The following is an 18816-nucleotide window of genomic DNA, read 5'->3' as shown; positions in this document are numbered from 1 at the left end:
AAATAAAATATATATTGTTGTTCATATCTGTAATTTTCACAGCAAAAAAGAGTCAGAAAGAATAAAAAAAAGTTACGTTTTTAGCTTTCTACTAAAGCCATAATAGGCGTACAAAACAATAACGGGCAGGTTATAATAAAACGCCATTCTTAAACAAAGATCGATTATTCTAAATGTGTACCTTTTCACTTTTCAGTACAATCATAATTATATTTTCGATGTGGTGATTGATAATCATATTCCAGAACTGTTCAACATTACCATCGTCAGGAAAACTACTAAATATGAAGATATCATCCACACTTTGCTAAAATAATAGAGAGTACACGTAGAAATATTGCCAAACATCAAGTGAAGAGACAAAGAAAACGAGCAAAAATAATTTTAAAACCAAAGAACACATATACGTTTATCCTGCAATTGGGTGTTCTACTTTACAGATACATCCCTACAGATATCACTATGCTGTAACTGAATGTTGTATAAACCTGCGTTACCTCATAATGTGTATTGCAGACGCATTCTAATGTCGTATTAAATGCGAATTAACGATTACTTTTATACGCTCTGTTTGTTTGTTAGAGCAACAAAAATCACACCAATTTTCTGATAACATACATAAATGAAAAGCAGTCTTTTTTACGAATGACAACTATTCATTTCAAAACTTGAATGAGATGATTTTGTAACAAAAGCAACCATGTCAATTTCAGCATGCATGTTTAGTGAATGTCGAGTCTGAAACGTAGGACAACTCGCACACCCCTGTTTCAAATTGGACAATGTTTTGTTATTTGTTTTTACTGTTGAAATTAGTTGTTATCTTAAAATAGATTATCATTCACCTAGAGTGATGTATTATTGTTGACCATTCGAGATTCTTTATCGTATTACTACACGGGCCTCAAGGGATTTTAAATCGAAAATAAATGCAAAACATGTGTTTTTGTGTCTTCAAAACACAAATAAAATACAGAATTAATTGCAGGATAAAGACAATACCTGTTTAGTGTCTTCAAATATCAGCTGTATTTGTACTCGGCTCAAAACAGGTGGAATAGCTCGCTAAAAGTTCGCATACACCTTGTTTCCTAGCCTCGTAGAAATACAGCTGATATTTAAAGACAACAAACAGTTATTGTCTATATATACACCATATTTTATCAAATTATACAACATTTAAACATTTGTATATATATCGTGTCAAGAAACATTCAATTCCTAAACGGAAAGTAGGATATTGTCAGACGTCTACATGTTTATCAATTTATTTTGTATGAAGTGAATTTATAATGCAATGATTTGCAATTATTTATTGCATGCTTTGACATATAGTTAACATACCTTCATATACAGAGTCTTTGCTTCTTTTTTTGGTACACCTACATTCAATGGCAAATAAATACCAGTATATATGCATTAGATTTGAACAATTAACAGTGCAACTCCAAAACTATATGATTTATGTTATACAAATTATAAGTTCTTACGCTACTGTACTGTTAGAAGAGACGATTATGTAATAATGTAGATTATATATAATTTTAGAGAATTTCGAAAACATAATAATTGTTTTGATTTATAGTCTTGACTTCTTGAATGAACATGTTTGAATTTTCTGACAAACTTGCCGAGGAAAAAAATCGCTTTTTTGAAGATAACATTTGTATGTATGGGTTACGTGACAATAGACAATACTTCTGATGTAAAAAAAAACCTTAAAGAGCACATCACAACAAAACCAAAACATGTTTTGGTTAAGTCTCACTAGAAAGAAATATGTACAGTCAGGTATCTTCAGCATAACAAAATATGTTCCTCATTTATTAATTATGGATCTAAGAAACGTCTTCCTATTTATTGAGAAAAAAAATGACATTAAACAATCTAGTGCACACGAAAATTTAAACCAAAAATGAGCATATGCTGACAAATCATACAAAATCCATCAAACAGAGATGGGTACTTAGAAATCATTATTATAGCAATATTGTGACACATAATTATATTAACCATGTTAGCAGAATTTACTGTTTCGTTTCCTCTGTTTGTGTTATACATACCTAATTGAAAGTATATATACTGTATGTCTTTTGTGAATTCAGGGAGGAGTTTTTATACATGTATCTGTTTGTTTTTGCCATGCAATTTGAATATGTAACGTTGCAATGACTGCGAATTCCTGTTTTGTCGGCCTACCCAGTATCGCTCCTTTAGAATTCATGCGATTCCCTCAATATTATAATGTAACCTTGTTGTATCTTTTAATGTCTAAACTTACAAATGTTTGAGGTATGTACACACGTACACAGATAATGCCTTAATTTCAAGTACATTTTAAAAACGAAATTAGAACCTTATAAGACTAAACAATCGATAAAATCTGGGTTTTTTTTTCCTACTGCCTCATAACTAACATAAGATTAGAGGAGAAGTAATACTCAATTATGCTTAGCAATGACATAAATTCACACTGTCGCTACGTCACGTGTTTTTTTTTGTGGTAATTCGTGTCAATTCATTGGTGAAATGCGCGTAACCTCACTCGTACATCTGCGTAAATTTCATTATGATGTGTACGATTGAACATAGTTTCTGTTGACATATTGTTGAAAAGAATAGGCATTTTATTCTTTGATAGTGATTGGATAAATAACATTTAAGTTTCAGGAATTTTGGATTTGGCAAGTTCATTGCTCGCCAACATCCCGTTTTACCGAATACTTATACAGTGATTAGTAAAAGTAAGCAATAACTGATATTATATCTTTTTCATATTCATTTTTCAATCATCAGTTGATTCAGATGTATGCTAAAATTGATGCAAGAGAAACTACGATTTATTTTTGTTATAAAAAAATGTACTCTTAATCTGTCAGAGAAAAAATTACCGGTTTGGTTTTCCTTCAGCACTATTTCGTAATCATTGGTTGCCATGTCCACCTTCACACTATTGGTTTCTAAGAACTGGAATAACGAATTTTAAATAAATAACATCTACTATGAGGGCATTAGTTTTGCTGATAAAAAAATTAAAGTGTTGTTAGGTTTATGTCTAATTATTTACGAATTGACATACTTGTATTATTATGAGGGTAGTAATTTTAATTTTATGTTTAATTGGATTTTTCCTTTTGATAAAAATCTGAGGTGATATGTGATGCGTCTAAATCCAGTAACTGTTTGTTTTATCTTGGGTTGTTTTTAAGGGTGGATCATTTGTCTTTCACTCGGCATTATTCCTAGGAATGCTGCGAACATATTTAAAGTTTAAGTTTTTTTTACCAAGTGTCATTTGATGTATTAAAGAGACATCTTCAACTTGAAATTTAAAGATTGAACTTTCGTTCAGAAGTGTACTTGAAATTCTCAGAAACAATAATTTTTTTAAAAGTCAATGAGATAATTATATTGAGCTTGATAGTTCAATTGTTTGTGTTTTGATTTTTTTCTGAAAATAAAGCCCGTGACCCCCAATTTTACTTCATATTTCGTTATCAAATATTAAAAGCAATTATCTCACTGATCTTAAACTAATTCTATAATTTAATGTTTCTTCAATACAGAATTAAATAAATAAATATGTGATATGACACAATCTACAAAACAAAGCATATTTGTAACGGCTCCATACATAACCAGCTTACAACATGCATGTAAGTTTTGATCTTTTCTGTAGTATTTTTTATACAAATGTATATGATCTTTACTATTTTTGCACATACTTAGACGTATAATGTTTGAATTCTGATAACATTTGTCGTTCCTTAAAGATACTCGTCAATACTGAATGAAGTCAAATTTCGGACAACTTACTACTTAAAAATGCCTTCTGTGTATGCATACTCTGTTATGTTAACAATGATCTATAAACTATTTGTTAACATACATGTCTGGTAATACAAGTGTTTGATGTCATCTAACTGTTATCACAGAGATATGTCCCGCTGTTTTGTAATTTTTATAATGCAAATGTTGAAACTAAAATATTAATACTTTAACGGGTGAATTATGGATATATGTAAAGTCAATGAACACATGACTGAACAATATCAATGTTAATGTGATGTGACAAAGTTTATACAACTGCATACCAATTATCACTGACTTATTATAAGTCATTCTCCTTAAACAAACCCGACCACACACATTAACTTGTAAACTATGGTAAAGTTTCAAAGTCAATGAACCATGAAAAGGAGTTTGGGCTATATATTCAACATGGTAACGATACTGGCAAATGTCAATTATATACATATAATAAATTTGCATACCAACTATCATTGACTTAACATAAGCAGTTCATCTTAAACTTATATAATCACAAACAAAAAACATGTAACCTAAGCAAAATTTTTGAAGTCAATAGATCATTACTGCGCGGATGGAGCTTAATATTCTACATGGAAAAAGGAAGTGCTCATGTTTATATATCTGCATACAAATCAACATTGGCATACCACTAATGGTTCTCTTTGAACTGACTTAATCACAAACTAATACATGTTAACTAAACACAGGTTTCAGTCAATATACGTGCACCATGACTTAGGGGACAGGGCAACATCATATCCATGGGAATGAGATATGTCAATACTAATATAACTGCCTACCAATTACGATTGACCTACTTATTGTGGTTCACCATAAACTAGACCTACAGTGCAATTCCAAACTAATATATTATGGACGCCGGAAACAGCATACCTACAGATGGGTGCAGTCCTAACCTGTACAGCAAGTTAACTTGATAACCATTTATTTGGACTGGTCAAAGTTAACCTGTGACCGGATTTAGGACTGCTCTGACCAGTCCTAGGACCAAAATCTAGTTAACTTGATAAGCGGACTTGGTCCTAGGACTGTTTTTATATCTGCCAAAAAGTTAACTTGGAAACAGGTCCGCTAAATGATAAGTTAACTTCGAACCAGTCCTGCCGTAAAGTTAACATAAGTTAACTTCGAAACCAGTCCTGCCATAAAGTTAACATAAGTTAACTTCGAGACCAGTCCTGCCACAAAGTTAACATAAGTTAACTTTTGCTTTGACAAATCCGATCGAAACCAGACCTGTTCCCAAGTTAACTTTTGACTGGTCTGCTCAACACTAAGTTAACTTGTAACCAGAACCGCTCTACATCGATTTTTTAAAAATATTTTTTAATATCTTTGTTTTGTAGTATAAACATCGAAAATAAAGTAAAACTAATACTTCCGTTATATAAACATAATAATAAATAAATAAGCTTTATTTAGAGTCGGCATGATATATAAAACATAAGACAAACATAAGCTCTAATGAGCTTTTAACCGACATAAACAGGATTTAATACAAATATTTGAAAATAAAGTACGCATAAAACGTTGCTTGTAACACAAATTTATCTGTGATCTTCCAATCTATAAATTAAAAAACGATCTTGGTTACAATGATAACGGGCACTGAATATATATTCCAATACCTATCAAATTCAACCATATTTGCACTTTATTTATATGTATATCTATGAAAGGAAGTATTTTAGAGGAAAGCATCATTTTAACACATGACTACAAATTTTTTTTCACATAAATTTAGGGTGACAGCATGTCCTCCTTTTATTCAAAATATTGATGCGTAAACAAATTTAGTTACATTTTTGATACCTCATGTCCTCCTTTTATTCAAAATTTTGATACGTAACAAAATTTCAGTAGTTTTGATACCTCATGTTGACTTGTACAACAAAATTATATGACTGCATCAACTAAAACTGACCATATGTGCACTTTAATTTGTAAATCTATATACCAGCATAGTAAATCAGCCATATTTGTTATGTCAGGATTCAATGTATATTACAATGGACAGCAATATTGCTATACAATAATAAAAATTTTTTTTTGCATAAATTTAGGGTGCCAGCATATGTCCTCCTTTTATTCAAAATATTGATATGTAACAAAATGTCAGTAGTTTTGATACCTCTTGCTGACTTGTGCAACAAAATTATTTGACCGTGTTGACCAAAACTGACCATGTGTGCACTTTTTTTATAAATCTATATACCCGCATAGTAAATCAGCATATTTTTTCAAATTTTTGTTCGCATAAATTTAGGGTGCCAGCATGTCCTCCTTTTATTCAAAATTTTTATACGTAACAAAATTTCAGTAGATTTGATACCTCATGTTGACTTGTACAACAAAATTATATGACTGCATCAACTAAAACTGACCATATGTGCACTTTAATTTGTAAATCTATATACCAGCATAGTAAATCAGCCATATTTGTTATGTCAGGATTCAATGTATATTACAATGGATAGCAATATTGCTATACAATAACAACAATTTTTTTTTTGCATAAATTTAGGGTGCCAGCATATGTCCTCCTTTTATTCAAAATATTGATACGTAACAAAATTTCAGTAGTTTTGATACCTCTTGCTGACTTGTGCAACAAAATTATTTGACCGTGTTGACCAAAACTGACCATGTGAGCACTTTTATTCATAAATCTATATACCAGCATACTAAATCAGCAAATTTTTTCAAATTTTTGTTTGCATAAATTTAGGGTGCCTTCATGTCCTCCTGTTATTCAAAATTTTGATACGTAACAAAATTTCAGTAGTTTTGATACCTCATGCTGATGTGTACAACAAAATTATTTGACTGCATCAACTAAAACTGACCATATGTGCACTTTAATTTGTAAATCTATATACCAGCATAGTAAATCAGCCATATTTGTTATGTCAGGATTCAATGTATATTACAATGGACAGCAATATTGCTATACAATAACAACAATTTTTGTTTGCATAAATTTAGGGTGCCAGCATATGTCCTCCTTTTATTCAAAATATTGATACGTAACAAAATTTCCGTAGTTTTGATACCTCTTGAAGACTTGTGCAACAAAATTATTTGACTGCATCAACTAAAACTGACCATATGTGCACTTTAATTTGTAAATCTATATACCAGCATAGTAAATCAGCCATATTTGTTATGTCAGGATTCAATGTATATTACAATGGACAGCAATTTTGCTATACAATAACAACAATTTTTTTTTTGCATAAATTTAGGGTGCCATTTTATGTCCTCCTTTTATTCAAAATATTGATACGTAACAAAATTTCAGTAGTTTTGATACCTCTTGCTGACTTGTGCAACAAAATTATTTGACCGTGTTGACCAAAACTGACCATGTGAGCACTTTTATTCATAAATCTATATACCAGCATACTAAATCAGCAAATTTTTTCAAATTTTTGTTTGCATAAATTTAGGGTGCCTTCATGTCCTCCTTTTATTCAAAATTTTGATACGTAACAAAATTTCAGTAGTTTTGATACCTTATATTGACTTGTACAACAAAATTATTTGACTGCATCAACTAAAACTGACCATATGTGCACTTTAATTTGTAAATCTATATACCAGCATAGTAAATCAGCCATATTTTTTATGTCAGGATTCAATGTTTAATACAATGGACAGCAATATTGTAATACAATAACAACAAATTTTTGTTCGCATAAATTAAGGGTGACAGCATGTCATCCTTTTATTCAAATTATTAATACGTAACAAAATTACAGTAGTTTTGATATCTCATGCTGACTTGTCCAACAAAATTATTTGACTGCATCAACTTAAACTGACCATACATGTATGTGCACTTTAATTTGTAAATCTATATACCCGCATAGTAAATCAGCCATATTTTTTTATGTCAGGATTCAATGTATAATACAATGGACAGCAATATTGCAATACAATAACAACAAATTCTTGTTTGCATAAATTTAGGGTGCCAGCTTGTCCTCCTTTAATTCAAAATATTGATACGTAACAAAATTTCAGTAGTTTTGATACCTCATGCTGACCATGCTGACTTGTACAACAAAATTATTTGACCGCGTCAACTAAAACTGACCATATGTACACCTTAATTTGTAAAGTAATATACCTGTATAGTAAATCAGCCATATTTTTTGTGTTAGGATTCAATGTACAATACAATGGACAGCAATATTGCAATACAATAACAACAAATTTGTGTTCGCATACATTTAGGGTGCTAGAATGTCCTCCTTTTATTCAAAATATTGATACGTATCAAAATTACAGTGTTTTGATACCTCATGCTGACTTGTACAACAAAATATTTTGACCGCTTCCACCAAAACTGACCATATGTGCACTTAAATTTGTAAATCTATATACCATATATACCCGCATAGTAATTCAGCCATATGTTTTATGTCAGAATTCAATGTATAATACAATGGATTGCAATATTGCAATACAATAACAACAAATTTTTGTTTCGCATAAATTTAGGGTGCCAGCATGTCCTCCTTATATTCAAAATATTGATACGTAACAAAATTTCAATAGTTTTGATACCTCATGCTGACTTGTACAATGAAATAATTTGACCGCATTGACCAAGACCAAAACTGACCATATATGCATTCTAATTTGTAAATCTATATACCAGCATAGTAAATCAGCCATCATGTCAGGATTCAATGTATAATACAATGGACAGCTATATTGCAATACAATAACAACATGAACAACAAATTTTTGTTCGCATAAATTTAGGGTGCCAGCATGTCCTCCTTTTATTCAAAATATTGATATGTAACAAAATTTCCGTAGTTTTGATACCTCATCAGGCTCATGCTGACTTGTACAACAAAATGATTTGACCGCATTAACCAAACTGACCATATGTGCACTTTAATTTGTAAATCTATATACCATGTATACCCGCATAGTAAATAAGCCATATTTTTTATGTCAGGATTCAATGTAAATGATGTATAATACAATGGACAGTAATATTGCAATATAATAACAACAAATTTTTTTTCGCATTAATTTTGGATGTCAGCATGTCCTCCTTTTATTCAAAATATTGATACGTAACAAAATTTCAGTAGATTTGATACCTCATGCTGACTTATACAACAAAATTATTTGACTGCATCGACCAAAAACTGACCTGCATATGTCACATGTATGTGCACTTTAATTTAAAAATCTATATATATCCGCATAGTAAATCAGCCATATTTTTGATGTCTGGATTCAATGTATAAAATAAATGACCGCTGTTGGGATGGCGCCTAATTATGTCTTCTCCTGGCACTCATGTGAACATGTTAGTAGGACGGCAAATGTAAGCAATAAGGAAAACAATTCATGCAATTTTTTTCCCGCATACATTGAGAATGTCAGCGTTTCATCTCTATTCTTAATATTGAACAGTCACTAGGGTGTGTAAAACGAAACTATTAGGCCGCACCATCCAAATACATGTACCAACACTGACATGTCTGAATTCATTTGTGCTTTTTAATAAAAAATGTATTTGAGGTTATCTTCTGGTAATAGTATACTGTTAATCTATTATGTCGGTTGATTGATTTTGTTTGTAGTTAAACGTCAAGTGACTATTTCATTCATGTGCACAAATTTCTCGATAAATCTGACGAATTTGACGAGATTGTTGGTAGTTTTACCACATCATACATATCCGGACACTGTACAACTGTACAATTTTCGTTAGAATATTCTGCGGAAAAAGAATAGTAAATCCAATCCAAACAAGTAGAATAACAATGAAATATCCATGCATGTATAAATGCGTAAAGTAAAAATTAAGAAGGGACAGGTAAAAAACGGGGAACGAAGTAACGTCGACAAAGATGTTGATATCCCATGATATACGAATGTTGTTCCGATGCGTTGGATAACCCTAATTTCTAACCGCCTTCTAATTAAAAAAATATGATAGCTCGATCTATGTAATTGACTAATGTTTATAAGAATATATTAAATAAAAAAAAGAAAGAATTGTGTTGTTATGAATAATGTCTACTAGAGTATAGCGAGTAAAGAAATATATTTGCTATCAGAGGCCTTCTTGGGAAGAACAATGCGAATGTTGTTTATACATATTTTAATAAAGCTCAAGTCTGATATGAAAAGTCGCAAAAACGATAACATTTCATAAGCAGACATGTCCCCAGGTCTGGTCAATAGCAGACTTGTCCACAGGTCTGGTCAGAAGCAGACCTGTCCACAGGTCTGGTCAGAAGCAGACCTGTCCACAGGTCTGTCAGAAGCAGACCTGTCCACAGGTCTGGTCAGGAGCAGACCTGTCCACAGGTCTGGTCTGGGGCAGACCTGTCCTCAGGACTGGTCAAAAGCAGACTTGTCCACAGGTCTGGTCTGGAACAGACCTGTCGATAGGTCTGCAGCAGTCATAAAAAAGCGGACCGTAGGTCTGGTCCACTGTAGACGAAGTTAACTTGCTGGTCTGCTTAAAAATTCTAAAGTTAACTTAAAAAGCAGTCAACAAGTTAACTCTAAGTTAACTTTTGTCAAGGTTAGGACCGCACCCATCTGTATGTCTCGTTTTGTTTTACTTATTTAAGGCGAGAAAAAAAACCAGCAGGGACATAATGTTGGTAAGCTCTCTATTTTCAACTTGACATTTCTCATAAACAACTAGACAATTGAAAATGTCAGCTTGAAAGAATTTAAAGAATTATTCATCCATATTTTTCGGATTTTTATCTATAACACTTAAATGACGATTTTTTTAGCCGGCATGAAATCAAAACGACAAATCGAAGAATTAAACTTGATATATAAAGGATTTATGACAATTGTGTTAATAAAACAAATTACATAATTCCACCACACAATGAATAATGCCAAGACTTTACAAGTTCCGCGTCGAATCCGATACCGATGCCAATAGCACATGTCACATGTATAGTTTCGGGTTGTATGTATGTAATATCTGTATGATTTGTATCTCCCTCCTTTATTAGGAGCTCCACCATGGGTTATGGTGTAACGGAGGACATTTACCCACTTCATCAGGACAGACGTAATGTTAACATTGCCAGCGGCCAAGCTTTTAAGTCTGGTCGTGATGGTTCTAAGTACCAGAATGTTAATCTTCCATAAAATTAATTATTACACTGCAATACAACATACGAGTAAAGAGTTGGAGAGAGAAAACAAAGACGGGTTCAAACTTCAAGATTATGAAAGTATAGAAACCTGTGCAGCTTATAATCTGCATGAAGTTTTGAGACGGCAATATGTATACTTAAAATGTAGGCTAAAACAAGGCATTGGTGCATTCATATTTTCCTTAAAATTATAAACTCACCATAAATTCTGCTCTAATTCTTGCTTCCAGTGATTCTGCGTTATTAAGACGATTCGTCAATTCTATAACATTATACTTTTTCAGCAAACAATCCCCTCCCATCAAAGAGATATCCTATAGAGTAAACAAAGTTAGACGTTTCAAACCTAAATTGATAGGTATACAATATATTTTTATAAGTTTTGCATTAACAGCATTCAGTCAAGAATTTAAGAAATCAGATCTTGAACAATTAGCTATCCGATAAAACAACAGACCTATTTTTATAATGATTATATAATTTAAAAAAAATAAACAAATGCGATCAAATCTTTTTGATTTTATTCTGAGTAATGTAACAACTTAGTTTTTGATGTTCCTGTTTTAATTCCTGCATACCAAAAGGGATTTGGCATATGATATCGATAACGCTTTCAAGATTAAACTTGTATAATCGTATACTACTTTCGATGATGATTTTCTGTCCGTAAACTTTTATGGTTTACGCCACTCTCTCGCAGTAACCAAAACCAAAATCAACATTTTTTCTAATAACATTTTATTCCTTTTTTTATTTGACAAATTCGGACATGTAAGTGTAATTCACGAACGGTAAGTGATAGAGACATCATCATCATTGTAGAGTCATTTGATTAGAGGTACTTGATTCATCAAATTTTTAGCTTGTATTTCCGAGACCAATCGAAACCGGAAGAGTTATCGACATAAACTTTGTCTGATTGTTGGTTACGACAAGGCGCCACTCCATTACATTTTGGGTCTAAGTGGTGAGTATTCCTTTTTAGAGGTTTTTCACAATACATTGATAAAAAAGGAAAATAAAGTAAAATAGATTATCAAGCAACTCTCAATCCAAGTCATAATTTGTAAAAATTAAACCACTATAGGTCAACTAAACAGCCTTCAACACGGAGCATTGGCTCGTACTGAATAGCAAGACTATTAATTCAGATTTAATGTATTATTTGAAATGGAACTGTCTCTCTGAAACTGGAAGTAGCTTCTTTTACCATTTTGTCGAGAGAAAAAAAGTATTTGAATTTTATTTTTCGTAATCAGTATGAGATAAGTCTTTTTACAATGAATCCAACTCTTGGAACAGAAAAGTAATTCATATGTGATATACACAACAATATATATTCTATTGATTATACTTTGTAATACTTACATTTTTCGTGGCGGGGGTTTGCTTCATGTTTGAATTGCAATAGTCATGGTAAGTGTCTGTTTTACCGTAAGCATGAGTTTCCGCTTGAATAAAAAAAAAATGAAATTCATATATCATGCTGCTGACAGTTCGTTTACACGTAGATTTTATATCTAACAGAATTGATGTAGATCACATCTTTCTCCATTGGTCTGTATTCTATATTGTGTTAATGAAAATCAAACAGAATTTCCTCAGTATTATTATTTAATGCTTTTGTTGTGTGTACTATAAAACAGAAGATGTGGTCTGATTGGCAATGATACAAATCTTCACAAGAGAGAAAATGACACAGAATTTAACAACTATAAGTCACCGTACGGTGTTCAGAAATGAGCAAAGCCCATACCGCATAGTCAACTATAAAAGGCCCAAAAATGACAAATTCAAACAATTCAAACGCAAAAATTAACGGTTTTATTAATGTAAAAAAAAAAAGAACGAAAATCAAATATATAAAACTAACATCACTAACACAGGAACACACGACAACCACTGTTTATATTAAAGAATTACCTATATAAGTATTTATTGCAATGGAATAAACAATGTATTTGTTTTACTGTTTTTACTTTATATAAAATGTTTGCAATTTTTGTAGATTGTATTGTTTTCATTTAATTCAGCAACAAATAAAAAAGAGAGGCGAAATATACCAGAGGGGCAGTCAAACTCATAAATAGAAAATGAACTGACAACGCCATTTCTAAAAATGAAAAAAAAACAAAAACAAACAGACAAATAATAGTACACTTGACACAACATATAAAACTAAATAATACGCAAGATGAACCCCACCAAAAACTGGAGTTTATCTCAGGTGCTCCGAAAGGGTAAGCAGATCCTGCTCCACATGTGGCACCCGTCGTGTTGAACATGTTATAACAAATCCGGTAAATAGTATAATTCGGTAGGTCACATTCATGAAAGGGAAGGGGATTAAAGTAACGACGTAAGAAACATATCCGATATAATCTGTGAAACGGTTATTCCATAACGGTCATAATGTTACCATTAATCATCTCATTTGTTTCGTAGCTTGATTCTTGATTTTTCTTTACTCGTCTCCTGTAATCAATAACAATAAAAACACTTTTATAATATTTGGGTCACATGAAATTGCAAGACCTTATGTTGCTTTGACACCACTTTTTCACAGATTGTGACGATATATCTGCAAAGTCAAATAGTGATGATGTTTGATTTTGCTGTACCAAGAAGGGGGTTGACAAATAACGAAATATGTTACTCATCGTTACGTATTTCAAACTTTTTGTCTGATGACTTTTGCCTTTGTTATGAGTTTCACTTTGTTTTCCCACCTTTTTGTTTCTATCGCTTTTGTTTCACAAATATTTGTTTAATGATATAGTGTGATTTATAAATGACTCTTTCTGACGAAACACTTTTAATATAGGAGTTTTATCCCACTTTACCACACGTATTTAATTACATGACACAATATGGGTATAAGGTACCTAATATATGAACCAGAAATTGACATTTTTGTAACCCAAAGTCAACAGGTATCACACTTATTTCAAGCATAAATCTTTAGAACCATATCCCTTTCGAGTCCCTGTAATGGACGCTTTTAAGTATGACAGCAGAAGTGGCATTTTGTTCACAGTTGTAATATTATCCTACATTATTTCATAGATAATACTTAGAAACAAAACACGTTTAGTATCAAAGAAAAAAATAAGCTTTTAATTGATATCGTAAGTAACTGTTTCAAACTAGAAGTATTTAACATTCCCATCTAAAAACAAACTAATTACAAACAATGATTTATTGGCATCTGTGTAACATAAGTGATGTTAAGACATCATTTTCGTTTACGAAGGTAAGCTTTTTTTTTGTAATAGAGCAAAGTGTTAATATGTTTAAAAATTCACCTTATTATCAATATATGAGATGGAGCGATACTTGGACTTAATTATTTACACAACGAAAAAAAATCTGAATTTTTGGTTTATGTTTTCTAAATTAGGTTAGCCTTAACCAAATGGTGTTAGACTAATACACAACACTTATTAAAACAAAACTCAGATCAAGTACAAATTTAGGTAGCGTCCCTTTTGCAGCGGAGCGGGTATTGGTGGTCTTTTTTTTTACCGATTACACTTTTGTATTCGCAACTGCTCCCTAACCGACGTGAAATGTGTACCACTTCGTCCAGTACTATTATCCTAAAAGACACAATTTGTTTTCTTATAGTTTGTGCCCAGTTAACATAGTCAAAACAAACAGAAAGTTGTTTATTATGGAACATTACAGTAATTATCCGTCCTTACACTACTTCCTCATAATATATCACTCCTCTTACCTCTTCATCAATAGCACAAGAACTGTAAACAATATCAAGAGAAATACAGCAACACTTAGGACTGTACCAACAACGACAGGTACTTTGTCTGCACTTGTAAGGACTTTTTCTGCAATTTAATAAAGAAATGTTATATCAAAAACTGGATTTTTATTAAATGTAAACTAAAATAACCAACGAGTTCCTTAAATGTACAATGCTTTCATCTTTCATCCTTTTAATCCTTTTCTTTAACAAAGATAAACGTCTGCTTCTATAATGTTGATATTAAGAAAGAGATGATCAGTAAATGAATTAGTCACATAATCAAAACGATGTCAATGTATCGGCTGGCTTATCAACACACTGCCAATGAAGAGACCACCAAATCCTCAAAACGTCAAAACAGCGACTAACCATCTTTACAATAACAATAACAGATTGACACAGAAACAACGTTTAATGCTGTCACAATATCAATACAATGCATACCGTATAGCGGGTTATTTTCGCGGGTGCAAAATTTTGCGATTTTTATTGAATAAGGTATACGAAATATTTTGGCGAACTCAAAACTGTTATCAATACTTTTGAATGTACACTTTTAATTTGGCGGAATTTGTTTTAGCGATTTTGTTCTATCCGCGAAAATAAGCGAAAATTTACACCCCGCAAAAATAACCCGCTATACGGTATTCATCGGCCACTCTATTGATGCATGTTAAAGCAAAACTACCGAATCAACAACATGCTACAACTACATGTACTGCAACCAAAAACTGTACAATAACAATATGCACTATCATGCTTCCCAACTAAAATAAATGCAATATTAAGGCATCGGTTACCAAATAGATTCTATGCATACAATGTTGCAACCATATCCAGATAAACACCAATTAGTTAAAACCTGCCTTACATAGGCATAGTGCTAATACAGAGTCAATCAGAAAGACAAAATGTCTGCTCTTGCTACGAGATAAAAAAAACTTGACGATGCAGTAGCTACAAAATTGATTCAATAACGCAAATGGTTGCAAAAAATCATACAAATGCATATTTATCGTCTACACAATGAACGAAATTGTAATACAGCTATTGCTTAATGGACACAAAGACACAACTGCAGCCACACAATTCAATACAATACCAATGAAGCTGCCACCAAATTGACAGAATACAAAAACAATGGCCACCAAATTGACGATATGTCAATGTAACTGCTTTGAGATCAACATAATGAGGATGCAAGGGCTACTAAATCGCCCAATACCACAGCCGCGGTCACCAAATCGAAACAACGCATATGCATCAGCCAATCAGTTCGTACAATAATAATGCAGCGTTCACGAAAATTACACAATGTCAAAAAACAGGGGCGAAAAATATTAGAGGGACGTTCAAACTCAATAAATAATTAAAAACTTGGTGACGCATCTCTCCTTTCGAACTTGATATAAAGGATATACCAGATGCAGCTAAGCTTGTTAATAGTGTGACTTGCATCTAAATATTGAAAATTAAGATCAGTTGAAAACAAAACATCACATCAAAAGAAATATTGGCATCTTTCCAATTCTAAATTTTAAATTTCTACGTAACAACATTCCGAAATCCCAGCAGCTCCGGCTTACAGCGTTTATATTGATCTTCCAGACGATACGTTACACCAGGGGTTGTATCTCCTTGATATAGTGCAGATTTTCACATGGAAGCTATTAAACCAAGAGTTCCAAGCCATGAAATAAAAAGCACCCGTCGCATATTCAAGGCAAGTTTATACTTCTAAGTTTGAATACAGTGCTTAAATAAAGATTCTTAACTTTTTCAAATAAAGATACCCAACCAAATCTCTAGTAATCTTATCCATGTTTGAAAATGCTTCTTTCAAGTGTGGTTGATTTAGGTATTAGTTTAATAAGGTAGGCGTGGTTGTCGGTTAATTTCATCCAATCAGGGACATTTATACACAAATGTGTGTATTTATATTTCTGATCTAATCAACTGGCCTATTCGCCGACCGTGTAAGGTCGTTAAAAACTTACATACTGGCCTATTCGACAAACCTGTGTGCGCTGATGCGTTAAAACTGATATTGATATTGTAACGGCACACGTCTTATATCGGAATACGTCGTGCATAACCAATGTTTTTGTAGTATTTCTTGTCATGCAGTCAAATTTATCAGATATAAAATTGAGAATGGAAATATGGAATGTGTCAAAGAGACAACAACCCGACCATAGAAAAAACAACAGCAGAAGGTCACTAACAGGTCTTCAATGTAGGAGACATTCCCGCACCCGGAGGCGTCCTTCAGCTGGCCCCTAAACAAATATATACTAGTTCAGTGATAATGAACGCCATACTAATTTCCGAATTGTACACAAGAAACTAAAATTAAAAAAATACAAGACTTACAAAGGCCAGAGGCTCCTGACTTGGGACAGGCGCAAAAATGCGGCGGAGTTAAACATGTTTATGAGATCTCAACCCTCCACCTATACCTCTAGCCAATGTAGAAAAGTAAATGCATAACAAAACGCACATTTAAAATTCTTTTCAAGAAAAGTCCGAGTCTGATGTCAGAAGATGTAACCAAAGAAAATGAACAAAATGACAATAATACATAAATAGCAACAGACTACTAGCAGTTAACTGACATGCCAGCTCCAGACTTCAATTAAACTGATTGAAAGATTATGATTTCATCATATGAATATCAGACATAATCCTTCCCGTTAGGGGTTTAGTATCATACCATCATAACATATATGAGAAGAACATAATCCGTGTCATGCCAACAACTGGTTTTTTAATACATGTGTTTAGTTCCGATGCAAAGACCCTATAAGTGAATCAATATTAACTATATCCCTTCTTGATAAGTCTATTTAAAGGTTTTGTTAGTTTCTAAGGTGAATACTGACATTTTTGTGCTTAATAAAGAATATTTCCATAACAAATTGGATGTGAAATACCTGAACGTATAAGAAGTCTGCATGTTGAGCTATATTTACGAATGATGTCCTTATACCGATGATAAAATTTAGTAAATGTTTTGACTACTTTGTGATATCGAAAACCCTGGTGTAATAATTTTTCAGTAATACATAAATTTCTCTCGTTAAAATCTAAAACATTGCTACATACACGAGCGAATCGTACAAGTTGAGATATATAAACACCGTAGGATGGTGACAATGAAACGTCACCATCTAAAAATGGATAATTAACGATAGGAAACGAAAAATCATCTCTTTTATCATAAAGAAGAATAGACAATTAAGTAGTGGAACAATGGCTTGAAGAAGAAATAAATCTATATTTGTAAGGTGTTTTGTGTAGCTTCGGAAGCCAATACATAGTAGGGACTTTCATTGTATCCGGTTCTGCTTGTAAAGCGGTAGCTAAAAGTTTATGTTTGTTACAGATGTCGATTTCTGAAAATGGAGTCAGTTGGAATGTTGGTGAATTGGTAATTTCTTTTTTCAGAACCTCAATGTAAAATTTACGTCAAACAATAATAATATTATTAGCAGCTTTATCGGCCGGGACAAAAACAAATTCCTTGGCTAGTTCTTTCAGTTTATGTTTGAGACGAGAAATAGGTTTATTGTGGTTATTGTTAATAATAAAATGTTCTTTAAAATGTTGAATACGTATATCAACTATGTTCATTACTGAATTAAAGAAAGAGTCCAACGATTTTTTGTCAGCCTTTTCCCGTTTTATCCATTTCAAACAGTAAGTACGGAGTGAGTCGTGAATGATATTACGACACTCATTCCAATTAATAACTGACGGGGGACGATATTTAGGTCCTTTACTGAGGAATGATTTTTAACTCTCGGTCTTGAACGATGTTAAGATCTCCTGTTATAACATGGGAAATGGGTCCATAAATGTATGCGGAATTACTACAATTACATGAAGTAGGTGTATTTTCACTGATATTAGCATCTTTACACAATTGGTTATAATTAAACACAAATTTCCGGGTGGATTTCTTGTAAATATAACAAATAAGAGGGAGCTCAGTATTGTCAAAATATCCAGGAATTTGTTCTTTAACAGAATGGTGGTTAAATATACCGGCAATAT

The 18816-nt window shown here is 32.3% G+C and overlaps 1 protein-coding gene across 1 annotated transcript in view; it reads right to left on the bottom strand.

Annotated features, from left to right (window-relative positions):
- Positions 1 to 18816, bottom strand: part of LOC143084129 (uncharacterized) — a 50293-nt gene that overhangs the window by 657 nt on the left and 30820 nt on the right. Inside the window, exons 15-21 of the mRNA XM_076260537.1 lie at positions 14734 to 14842; positions 13417 to 13472; positions 12366 to 12448; positions 11198 to 11311; positions 2892 to 2967; positions 1345 to 1382; positions 182 to 307 (exon numbers count right to left, since the gene is read on the bottom strand). Of these exons, the coding sequence (XP_076116652.1) occupies positions 182 to 307; positions 1345 to 1382; positions 2892 to 2967; positions 11198 to 11311; positions 12366 to 12448; positions 13417 to 13472; positions 14734 to 14842 (602 nt within the window). The remainder of the gene's footprint in view (positions 1 to 181; positions 308 to 1344; positions 1383 to 2891; positions 2968 to 11197; positions 11312 to 12365; positions 12449 to 13416; positions 13473 to 14733; positions 14843 to 18816) is intronic.

The sequence above is a fragment of the Mytilus galloprovincialis genome, chromosome 7, assembly GCF_965363235.1.
Source record: "Mytilus galloprovincialis chromosome 7, xbMytGall1.hap1.1, whole genome shotgun sequence".
Classification (NCBI taxonomy): Eukaryota; Metazoa; Mollusca; class Bivalvia; order Mytilida; family Mytilidae; genus Mytilus; species Mytilus galloprovincialis.
The sequence above is the reverse complement of the archived record's forward strand: the minus strand, read 5'-3'. Positions and strand labels throughout refer to the sequence as shown.